The sequence below is a fragment of the Capra hircus genome, chromosome 3 (assembly GCF_001704415.2).
Source record: "Capra hircus breed San Clemente chromosome 3, ASM170441v1, whole genome shotgun sequence".
NCBI lineage: Eukaryota > Metazoa > Chordata > Mammalia > Artiodactyla > Bovidae > Capra > Capra hircus.
Window position 1 is genome coordinate 14,550,742 of NC_030810.1, and position 12,842 is coordinate 14,563,583.

The window sequence follows — 12,842 nt, forward strand, 5'->3', positions numbered from 1 at the left end:
GGTTCATCTAGGCTGCAGCATGTGTCAGAATTCCCTTCCTTAAGGCTGAATAACATTCCATTGTATGTATATACCACACTGTTCATATCGATGAACAGTGGGGATTATTTTAACCTTTTGGCTACTGTGAATAATGCTACGAGCGTGAGCGTACAAAAACCTCAAGACCCTCCTTTTAGTTCTTTTGGGTATATACCCAGAAATGAAATTACTGGATCAGATGGCAAGTCTCTTTTTAAATTTTTAGGAACACGGAATTGTTATCTATAGCAGCTGTACCATTTGACATTCCCACAAACAGTGCACAAGGGGTTTAATCTCTCTACATCCTCCTCAACACTTAAAACGATTTCCTTTTTTTAACAGAATCCATCCTGATGAGTGTAGATGTTTCAGCACTTTTGAATTTAGAACCAGAGAAAGCATCAGCAGAGTCTCTCAGATGTAAAAGCTGCAAGATGGAAAGTTTAGCTGTGACGGCAGTCCTGTCTCCCACCACAGAGAAAGCCTGTTTGCAGTGACTGAAGCAAGGGGAACTCCACAGCACCAGAGTAGTGGCACTGGCGGTACCTGGCGCCTTGATGCTTCTCTGTGCTTGAATTTGATGAAACACCTCAGTAACTCTATCATAAAACTCACTTTCTTGCTAAAGGTAATTTGAGTCTGGCCTGTTTCATCTGTAACTATTAAGTCTTACCTAACACAAACATCTTAGTAGAAGGGTTACTTCTTCAGCAATCTTTTTTTTTTTTTTGCTTTTTCTTGTCTTGATTCCTTCTTATATATCAGTTCAGTTGAATTCAGTCATGTCTTGACTCTGCGATCCCATGGACTGCAGCACGCCAGGCTTCCCTGTCCATCACCAACTCCTGGAGCTTGCTCAAACTTATGTCCATGGAGTCAGTGATGCCATCCAACCATCTCATTCTCTTTCGTCCCCTTCTCCAGCCTTCAATCTTTCTCAATCTTCAATCTCTCAGGGTTTTTTCCAAGGAGTCAGTTCTTCGCATCACTTGGACAAAGTATTGAAACTTCAGCTTCAGCATTAGTACTTCAATGAATACTCAGGACTGATTTCCTTTAGGACGGACTGGTTGGATCTCCTTGCTGTCCAAGGGACTCTCAAGAGTCTCCTCCAATACCACAGTAGTCCAACTCTCACATCCATACATGACTACTGGAAAAACCATAGTTTTAGACGGACCTTTGTTGGCAAAGTAATGCCTCTGCTTTTGAATATGCTATCTAGGTTGGTCATAGCTTTTCTTCCAAGGAGCAAGCATCTTTTTAATTTCATGGCTGCAGTCACCATCTGCAGTGATTTTGGAGCCCAAGAAAATAAAGTCTCTCACTGTTTCCATTGTTTCTCCATCTATTTGCCATGAAATGATGACACTGGATGCCATGATCTTCATATTTTGTATCTTGAGCTTTAAGCCAACTTTTTCACTCTCCTCTTTCACTTCCATCAAGAGGCTCTTTAGTTCCTCTTCGCTTTCTGCCATGAGGGTTGTGTCATCTGCATATCTGAAGTTGTTGATATTTCTCCCGGCAATCTTGATTCCAGCTTGTGCTTCATCCAGCCCAGCATTTCGCATGATATACTCTGCATATAAGCTTAAAAAGCAGGGTGACAATATACAGGCTTGACGTACTCCTTTCCCAATTTAGAACCAGTCCATTGTTCCATGTCCAGTACTAACTGTTGCTTCTTGTCATGCAGAGATTCCTCAGGAGGCAGGTCAGGTGGTCTGGTATTCCTTTCTCCTTAAAGAATCTTCCACAGTTTGTTGTGATCCACACAAAGGATTTAGTGTAGTCAATGAAGCAGATGTTTTTCTGGAACTCTCTCACTTTTTTATGATTCAACGAATGTTGGCAATTTGATCTCCGGTTCTTCTGCCTTTTCTAAATCCAGCTTGAACATCTGAAGTTCTGGGTTCATGTACTGTTGAAGCCTCACAAGGAGAATTTTGAGCATTACTTTGCTAGCGTGTAAGATGAATGCAATTGTGTGGTAGTTTGAACATTCTTTGGCATTGCCTTTCTTTGGGATTGGAATAAAAACTGACCTCTTCCAGTCCTGTGACCACTGCTGTTTTTTCCAAATTTACTGGCCTATTAAGTGCAGCACTTTCACAGCATCATCTTTTAGGATTTGAAATAGCTCAACTGGAATTCCATCACCTAAATCACCTTCCTTCTTTATACAGATGGGATATAAATAATTTGTACATTTATAAAGCCCTAAAGGAATGTCTTTGAAGAAGTACAACAAAATGGCTAGAGCATAAGTTTTAAGTCAGCCCAAACTGATTTCATATCCTAGCTCAAGAAATATTTACTGAGTACCTTTCAAGCAGCAGACCCACTGTAGGTGCCAGGGATGAAGCAGTTAACAGTGGACAAAAATCCTCATCCTCACAGAACTTTCTCTCTAGTCCTCAGCAAGTATCTGCATGTCTACTCTGCTGGCCATCATGAAGCTCTCTGTACACGTATGCCTGGATATAAAACGGGGATAATTCATTACCCTGTTCATTTGTGTAAAGAAATCAGTACGAGGCATGCACTTACGTGGGTGCTTCGTCGCTTCAGTGGCGTCCAACTCTTTGAGACCCTGTGGACCATAGCCTGTGGGTCTCCTCCATCTGTGGGATCCTCCAGGCAAGAATACTGGAGTAGGCTGTCATGCCTTCCTCCAGGGTATCTTCCTGACCTAAGGATCAAACCTGCGTCTCCTGTGTCTTCTGTATTGCAAGCAGATTCTTTACCCGCTGAGCCACCTGGGAAGCCCCAAAGTATACATGTACTTAACACAAACAACCTGGCACGTGGCGAAGCACTTAATGAAGAGTAGCCATGTTTAGGGACTTCCCTGGTGGTCCAGTGATTAAGAATCTGCCTTGCAATGGAGGGTACTCAGGTTTGATCCCTGGTCTAGGAACTAAGCTACCAAGGGGCAACCAAGCCCATGAGCTGTCAGTTATTGAGTCTGGGCACCCCAGAGCCCATGCTCAGCAACAAGACAAGTCACCGCAATGAGCTGCTCTTGCACCGAAACTAAAGAGCAGCCCCTTTGCACAGCAACGAAGACCCAGTGCAATTAAATAAAAAAACAGAGCAGCCATGTTCACATCTAGGTATGCCACTGTGTCTTGTCTAGCCCAGCCTTGTATCTACTGGGGACCAACTGACCCACTGTGTGTCTCACATTCTCCTTAAGACAGGACTCACGCCGTGGCAGGACTCACGCCGTGGCAGGACTCGCTCTCCAATGAGAGCAACGGACAGTTACAGGCGACATGTGCGGTGGCAGAATAACGCGGGGGGTAAGAGTGCACGGTGGATAAGAACTCAAGGCTTTGGAGCCACCCACCTGGTTCCACACCCCAGTTTGGCCTCCAGAAAATTACTCTTCTGCTTGGTTTCCTCAACTGAAAAACAGAGCTAATAACAACAATGATACCACCTCATAGGGCTGTTGAAGGACTTAATGAGTTATTATGTGCAAACTACTTAGAACATGCCTGGTGTGTAGTACCATCTAAAAGTACATGCTAATGTTATGTATAAACTGCTACAGGAACATGAAGAAAGGAAAAACTAAGCCTCCCTTGAGGAGCCAAGGAAGCTTTGTCTAAGGAGAGGGCATCACATCTGGGCCTGGAAGTATGTGCAGACGTTTACAAAGTGAAGAGCACGGGAAACGGCATTTCAGGTAAATGAGACTGCTCATGCAAACAAGCTGACCCATGAAGAAATCATATGCATTAAAAACAACAACAACAACAACGACTAACAGCTGAAGCCTAGCTGGGTGACAGATAAAGCCTGAGGCACCATTCCTGGCCATTAGTACAACGGAACATCAAGCCAGTCAGTTTTAAATATAATCTGGCCTTGATAACTTCTGGAAACTGACAACATACCATAAATCACCACTTAAGTAGCACTATTTTTTCCCCAACGAAGCAAATAAATCCAATTTATGCCTACCACTTACTGGGCATTGAAGCACCAAACACTATGCTTCCTTCAAAAGGGCCTCATTTCATCCTTACAATGTCCCGTGCAATGGAGGTAATTTTATAAACAAGGCAACTCAGGCTACTTGAACAAAACTTTCCCTGGGTCACACCAACACCATATTAGACAGGCGGGCCTTCAGCTGCAGGTACAAATAGCAGTTTCATTTTTTCACATCAGAAAGTCTGGAGGGGGACGGTTACAGCCCTTAACTCAGGTATCCTGCAGTGGCTATCAAAATGCCTTCTGACTTCCTTCTCCACCACCTTTAGGGCATTAGCCATTGGCCCTAAGGCTCACTCAGTCTTCTGTTAACTGTAACACTTTAATACTCATTTTAAAATCTCAGCAGCCAAGAATTTCTCAAACTTTACTTTTTGAAATGTTTCAGAGGTCAGCTCCTATCACTTGCTGATTTCACAGATGGGGAAATAAGAGATGTGCCCCTAGCAAGCTATCAGAGCTAATTAGATAAACCAGCGCTCTTTCCACAAGACTAATTTAGTGTAGACTGCAAGTTGCCCACCAAAATCTGTTCTCCCATTCTTTTTTGGCACATGGCTTGACTCATTTCTCAGCCTTCTTTGCAGGTAGATATGGCCACATGACTAAGTTCTTGCCAAGGCAAAGTGGGCAAAATTATGTGTGCCGTTGCAGGGTCCCAGCCTTCCTCTATGCTTTGTCCCCTTCCCACTGACTGGAACCAGAGATGACCCAACTTTAACCAGGCAGATGCTCCCCAGACGATGAAGAGGCAACATGATACAGATGGAATCAGTGTCCCTGAATGACCGGTTGCAGTGGAGCTGCCCCACTGACCTGGACCGCTCACTTCGGAAATGTTAACCCCCCTCAGAGTTGTTACGTGAGAAGGAAACAAACTTCTTTGTTCTTTAAGCCACTGTATTGTTGAGTCTCTTTGTCACAGCAGCTTAGCCTTTTACCCTAACTAATACAACCATGCAGAGGCCTTTGTATGTATTCAAAACAGCTTTACAAATGACCTGTTAGCCAGCTTTTCAGAAAACAGCCCTAACCACCCAAGTAGGTGATAATCAAATAATGAAATTCCTTTCTGTGGCTACTATCCCAAGATTTCATCGCACTTAAAGGCTATTTAACAATTAAAAAACAGATTACCTTTGTAGAAACCCACTAACTTCGAGGCTTTCACACAATTAACTCAACAAATACTGAACTTTCTAGATGCTGGGGATATACAGACAGGTTGTTGAATTTGTAAAAGCCTTCTTCCTAGTTTTTCTCTTTTTTAAATGTCATGCTGTTTTAAGCAGAAAAATCTTTGTAGAATGTGGAACTGAGGCTAAGACTATAAATAATTACTGAGAATTGTCAATACAAAGGTTCAAACCACAAAAGTAGGCTATAGATGAAATGTTCTCTTGCTAAACTCAAAATATTTTCAAGACTAAAAATCCACCTCTTTCCACAGTCAAAATATTTCCTGTCTACTTAAAACAGCATTGTCTGAACTACAAGAAGTGTCTAAAGTCTCATCAAGATTTCTACTTTATCTATCAATTCTCTCTCGAAACTGAGAGGCTGATTCAGGCTGATGTATGGCAAAGGCCACCACAATATTGTAAAGTAATTATCCTCCCAAAATTAAAAGAATAAACTGAGAGGAAAGGTTTTTACTAACAGAGGTAGATGGCCCTAAATGGCTTGCTGAGAGTTGGAGTTGCCAAAGCCATTTAGACAGTACTGCCATGGGCTAGACTCTAGGTACCTGCACTGAAAGGCTCTGCTGGTCTAGGGATTAACCGGGGCACTTCTCATCCTCTCTCTAGGCTGAACAAAATGCCCACGGGTGGTCCTTTCCTGCTCTCAACTGAGATCTGGTACGAGGCTGGGCAGCGAGTGAGAGGAGACCTGAGCTTTGTGCTGGCTCTGTCACAACTTGCTGTGTAACTGTGAGACATCCATGTTTGGGGCCTCAGTTCCCCCACCTGTACAAGAAGGTGCTAAAGACCCTCTCACCTCTACATTTACAACAATCACTAGGCAGAACTGCTTCCTTCCCTGCTGCTGCTGCTGCTGAGTCGCTTCAGTCGTGTCCGACTCTGTGCGACCGCAGACGGCAGCCCACCAGGCTCCCCCGTCCCTGGGACTCTCCAGGCAAGAACACTGGAGTGGGTTGCCATTTCCTTCTCCAATTCCTTCCCTACACACAACAGCAAAGTCATTCACGGGGCAGCAGGCCGAAAGGGGCAGTCGACCTCAAGGCAGTGCCTCAGACCAGGACACCAAGTAGACTCCTAGTGAGGAGAGATTGGCTAGTGAGGATTCTGCCTTCCCCAAGGCCCTCTGCGGCGGGTACAGGAAATTTTATCTTGCTGAATTGACAGTTTCTAAGAACCCGGCAAAGAATCTGCCTGCTAACCCAAGAGACGCAGGTTCAATCCCTGGGTTGGGAAGATCCCTTGGAGAAGGAAATGGCAACCCACTCTGGTATTCTTGCCTGGAGAATGCCATGGATAGAGGAGTCTGGTGGGCTACAGACGATGGGGTCACATAGAGTCGGACACAACTGAAACAACTTAACAAGAATAGGGATAGTGGGCACAACCACAGTGCTTTAGACTGAAGTGTTTCACAAATACTGGGTGCTTGGATTTTTCTCTTTCAAGAAATCCCTGATTGCCAGCTGCCACAGAGATAGGGATGGTTACTTCAATGAGAAATTGTAGTTCCAGGTATTTCAGATGAATGGATTAAAGGCTTTTTAAGGAAGGATTATTAAAACTAGTTTTTCCTGCTTCTCCATTTAAATTTTTTTAAGGTTTAAAACATACTTAGCAACTTGAGTGAAGAGCATTTCAGAGACTAAGGTTCCTCTTTAAATTCTACCAGCTTAACACAGGGCTCAGCAGCTTGAACCCTGAATTCTGTGGCCTTGCTTCAATTCCAGCTTTGCCATGTACTGGCTTAGGTACCTTTGCTGAGCCCATCTCCCCACTGGGGAACATGTACAAAAACAGTCTCTCTCTCCCAGGGTTGTATGAGAAGCTAATGTATATACACTGCGTGGTGCTGCTTGGCTCACAGTAAGGATTCATCTCCGCTGCCAGAGGGAAGATGCCACCTCCCACCTCATCAGCTCCTGAAGTAGTTAATACACTGATTGGGAAAACTACACCACATCTAATATAGGGAATACGATGATGTGGATTCAATGACAATTTCTCCTTTGAACAAAAAATACATTTATTCTTGAGATTCAAATCAGGTAACGTGGGTAAGGATCAATAAAACTCAAGGGATCCAGGACCCCCCACAGACTGGGGGTGAGGGAAGGGGGAAGGCAGTGAAGTTGTGAAATCTGGCTTTCAGATCACGTGCTACTGTGTGCAGCCTTTGCTCCAGACGCGTGCTGTGCCACACCATGCACCTCAATACACACCTACGCATGCATGCGTGCACACACACAGACACACACACCAAGGAGGGGCAGGGCTGCAGGTTACCTGTACTCACAGCTAGGGTCCTTTCTTTACAGCCCTTATCACAGCTGTAATTCTGTAACTATTTGACCAATGTGGGCTTTTTTAATCACTGAACTTCCAGAGTCTAGCACAGCACCTGGCTCAGAATAAGTTCTAAAATATGTGTTGGTTGAATGAAAAAGCTGGCCACACCCTGAGAATTCCTCAGAGGCTAGTTTTGGCCTAACCCTGGCATCTGAATGAAGTTCAGCAAACATGAGTGAACCCTGCTTAAGGCCTGGTGTCAACTGGGTGACCTTCAGGAGGGTAGTAAAGAAAAGAAACAGGAGACCTGCCTGAGGAGGCAGGAAAAACCCACACACCCTAGGTATTGCCAACAAGTAAGAAAGCAAAGTAGTGTGCACTACTTGTTATCTTTTGGGTAAGGGGAAGAAACAAGAATACACATTTGCATTTGTCCTTATTTACTTAAAAAAACTCATGAGATATACATAAAAAAGTGAGTAAGTGATTATAAGAGGAGAAGAGGATGGAAGTAGAAGCGAGATTTCTCAATGAATATCTCTTTTTGTATCATTTTGATTTTTGAACTATATTAAAAAAATCTAAAAAATAAAACTTTTGCATAGCTCATAATACATTCACCAAGAACGGTTTTTAAGGTCTGATAGAAATGCTCCTTCTTCCATGATCCCTCTTCTTTCTTCCCTCCAAGGGAAATTCTACACAGCCTTTATGGTTTTTTATATTCTCTCACCTAAACTTGTTGTTTGTGTATAGGTAACAATATTTCAAGCTCTATGAAAGCAAGAATCACATTTCATTTTGTCTCTGTATCCCTCTAGCCTACTCAGGGCCTCTCATATATTGTGTATGTGTGCGTGCTAAGTCACTCCATCATGTCTGACTCTTTGCGATCCCATGGACTGTAGCCTGACAGGCTCCTCTGTCCATGCAGATTCTCCAGCATGAATACTGGCGTGGGTTGCCATGCCCTCCTCCATGGGATCTTCCCAACCCAGGGATCGATTCCAGGTCTCCCGAATTGCAGGTGGATTCTAGATTCTAAACAAATAAAATACTGCTTAAGTGGGTAGTTACTGCTTAATAGGTACAGAGTTTGTTTGGGATGATGAAAAAGTTCTGGTTGCACAACATAAATGCTGCTGAACTGTGAACTTAAAAATGCTTAGTTTTATGTTACATTCATATATGGCTGGTGGCTCAGATCACTCCAGTAAGAGAGCTTCAACTGGAAATAACAAATCTCCAATTAAAAAAGAGTCCTCCTGGGACTTCCCTGGCCGTCCAGTGGTTAAGATTCAACACTTTCACTGCAGCGGGCATGGGACAGATCCCTGTTTGGGGAACTAGGATCCCGCATGCCAAATAAACAAACAAACAAAAAGACCCTTTCCAGATGTTTTCCAGGAATACAATTAAGTGCTCAATAAACATCTGCTAAATAAATAGACATATTAAGAATGTTGACTTTGAGAAAAAGTTCTCATGTTGAAAACAAAGCATATAAGTTAGACATCACATATACACCTGTTTAAGCACTAGAGAGGCTCCTAAAAACTTTTTCTTTATTTAACTTTTAATAAAAATAGATTCCTAACTCAATAGGAATATACTAGTGATTATCACACAGGAGGAGCTCAACAAATGTCAAAGTCTTCAGATTTTAAGTCCCAACCACCTCAGTCTGATTCTCTGCTTCATGGAATTCCTGAAACTGGTTTGGTTCACTTGGTTATCTCACTGGGGCTGATCCCTTTCCTGCCATTCACTCCCATCCAGAACTCCGGAACTGTGGCTCACAATAACTCAGTCAGCTATAAAAGTGTCTGGAAATTAGGTATTTACAGCCAGAGTCAAGGACATAAAACATTTTTTAAAGGGATACAGTGAATTCCAGTAGTTATCACCAAGAAGATCAAATGTTAAAAAGTGCAATCTGTGCCTCTTTTAAAAATAGAACCTCTAAAGATTTAAAGAAAAAAAAAAAACCTCCTTTCCCGAACTCATCATTACCAGACCAGACACATCAGCCACACAAGGAGCTAACAAGACCTACTGTTTCCAGGGCAGAGAACATGAGACTTTAAAGCCACAGCACTGAATGAAAGAACTGGACTCTTGCCACCTTTGCAAAGGTCACTGGACAAGTCCCTTAAATGCTGGCTTTCAGCTCTTTATCATTCTGCCCAAGAGATTCCTTTTCTTTAAACTCTTTGTCATGGTCTGGGGAAACACTCTGACTTTCTACGGTGGTGATGGCATCTGAGTCCAGCCTTCTTCTTTTCTTCAGTTGGTGCAAGTGGGACTTGGATTTCATATGTGCTAAGACAAAACAAACAAACAAATTAGGATTTTCTACAATTAATTAATTCTGGTAGCATACAAAATTAACCATACAATTCTCGTCTCTAACAATAACAGAATCAACACATGTATTGGTATAGCTGTTTGGCATTTTTAAAAGAAGAATAAGTCATATGCCCAGCTAGCTAGCAAACTAGAGTGAGCTATAAACCACAAACCACATCTATCTGCTGGGTGCTTTCTATCACTAACCTGCACAACAATCTTGCGGGACAGTATTATTCAGCTCATTTTATACAGGAGACCAAAGTTCATGGAGGTCTTATATCTTGTCCAAGGTCACACAGCAGGTAAGCTCTTTGGCTTAGCTATAGCTCAAAAAGAGATTCAATTTTCCAGAATAGGGCTCTAGACTCGATTTTCCCATATGAGGCTGCCTGTTACGAATACATTTCAACCCATGTGGCTCAAAAGTTAGAAATCCAAATTCTTGTCTGTATTGTAGGCCTACAGTACCCTGAGCTGTCTTCTCACTTCTTACCAGCTCGCTCAGGCTGCCCCTCCTGGTGTGACAACCCTCTGCCTGCATCAGACAAGCCATTTGAATGGCTAACCCAGACACACATTCTCCAGCACACAATGCACAGAGATCACAGCGAGTATTCTTCCAATGGTCCCTTTCAAGGGGTCACAGAAGCAGTAAAAAGCTACTCTCGGCTGATACCAATTTCTGACCTCTCACCCCAAAGGCAGTTCTCAGCTTGTACCTCAAAGAAGTTCCTTTTTACTAGCCTGCTCTTTTTCACGGAAATCTTATTTGGAAATACCTAAAAGGACAGAAAACGAGATTAAACTCTCTTTTACACTTACTCAAAAGCAAAGTAGGAAAGGAAGAGGTTAGAAGTCAAGGAAAATTTACTTGAGGGAAAAAGTCAGCTTTTGTCTCCAGCTAGAGCCTAAGGCAAAAAATGATCTCTGGACTGACTGCCCACGGCAGCAGGAGATGGGAGCAAGGACTTGACAGATGGCACTATAGAAGGCTCACACAAGCTCCACTCACAAAGGCTCACAAATGTTGCTTCTCTATGGCAATCCCTGAAGGACATTCGACAAATCGAACCACTAAGTTTCCTTTAGAAAAAACAACCAGGCACTCTCTTTCTCTTCCCCTTTCATCATTATGAACCAACGATAATCGAGGCTTCTTGTGCTGCCTGGGCAATCACAGCCATCCCCAGACTCTGACAATGCAGTTCATTTTGCCAGCGTTAACAGTTAACAGAACTCATAGTTCTATTGGTTGGTATGGGGAGAAAAATCTACTTCTGTGAGAATCCCAACCATGCAAAGCAGTCCTCTGAACGGGAGGATTCCAGTCACTGGGTAAAATACAAGTCCTACTTGTGCGTAAAAGGAGTGAGCTTTAAACAAGTTTCTGAATACCACGTAAATCCAAGGCTTGGCAGCTAAGGCGCTTTTGGCCTTTGCTGGGTGACTGTAGAAATCCGAAAGAGAACCGCAATGCAGCTGACTCTGTGGCAAAGACAGACCTAGATTCTGAAACAAGGAACTAGACCTTGGGGCAGGCCACTGGGTTGTCTGGAAGCACCTTATGAAGAAGAGCACCCTTTCACCACTGTCTTTCTGAGTATCTGACAGTCTTGCTTCCACACAGTTCCCCTTAACACTTTTCATCACAGTTTATGTGACTAACAGCTTTTCAACACATTACCTTAAAAATTACTGGAGATACCACTTTTGAAGAATGTACTCAGGAGGAGTAACTGCACTTCCTGTCCCCCTCCTCCTAGCTGTTTCTGCCCCTTTGGTCTCTTGGGTGAGTTGCCTGGCTTCCCTTCAAATCCTACTTCACCCTCACTGAGGTCTAAACATGAGAGGCCATGAAACTCCTCTAAGGGAGGATTACAAAAGTCATAGGAGCTCTGGAAAGTTAACTGCCAACCTCTCAGTATAAAATATCTACTCTAGGCAAAGCTACAGGGCATACGATCTTCCTTTGAAATTCAGAATAGAGACAACTCTCCCGTTTGAGAAGGCCTCCATGAAATCTGAACACAGGCTATTAGAGGAATCTGGCCATCTTTTTACAAACAAGCAGACTCCAGCATTCAAGCTACCAAAGCCCTTAAATTTCATGAAGTCAGTGTGACCCGCCCTTGCAGATTTCTCTGTGTTCGACCCCAGACTCTTACCTGCCCATTCACGGTCCCCAATGATGATTCGATCACAGAGCTCACACATGTGATAACTTCTCTTGTTCTCAGTTTCACTCCTTGGCATCTTTACTGGAGTGGCTGCAGGTTTGTGGCCCTGAAAGAACAAGACAGGGATGGGGAAGAAGCATTTGTTCAAAGAGATCTGGATATCATTCTCTGATATTAAGAGGAGTGAGATTTTCCCAAGATTCCTTTTTTTCATCCCAGAGAGCAGGTGGGCTGTGAACAGATTTTAACAACAACCTTTCTGAATGTGAAAGTAGAAACACAGCCTCCAGGGATCTAAAAGCAGCCAGCCCTTCTGCTCTATTCCATGGAAAAGAATGCTTCATTCCCCAGCATAGCAACAAAGGTGTCAGCTACACAAAGCTCTCTGAAAATCAGACAATAGATGGGACCATGATTAATAATTACCTGGATGAAACTTCGAACAATTTCAAGTGCAGGTTCAAGAACAGACTCCTCCCACTTCGAGACATCAGATACTTCTAAGCCATATACTGGGGGGACACTGGTACCAGGTCCTAATGAGGACAAAGAAAAGTCGTGAGAGGTCAGCTTCCAAGACCCAATCTACTCTGCCCTCAGGACTCCAAAATCCTCAAGGGAAAGATATGGGGCCAAAGGAATAAACATTCTGACCATGCCACTTCTTTTAATCACTAACACAAACCAAACAACTACACACAGTCCAACAAAGACTGAGAAGGTTGATGGGTCTGGAGCCAACATGTCTAGCTATATAATCTAGAGTCTCAGGTGTGGGATCTTCCAGATCACT

At 43.3% G+C, this 12,842-nt stretch overlaps 1 protein-coding gene across 1 annotated transcript in view; it reads right to left on the reverse strand.

Moving 5' to 3' along the window:
• The window catches only part of TRIT1 (tRNA isopentenyltransferase 1), a 44,174-nt gene continuing 38,571 nt past the window's right edge, over positions 7,240-12,842 (reverse strand). The window contains exons 9-11 of the mRNA XM_005678653.3: positions 12,476-12,585; positions 12,038-12,155; positions 7,240-9,842 (exon numbers count right to left, since the gene is read on the reverse strand). Coding sequence (XP_005678710.3) covers positions 9,673-9,842; positions 12,038-12,155; positions 12,476-12,585 — 398 coding nt within the window. The 3' untranslated portion in view covers positions 7,240-9,672. The remainder of the gene's footprint in view (positions 9,843-12,037; positions 12,156-12,475; positions 12,586-12,842) is intronic.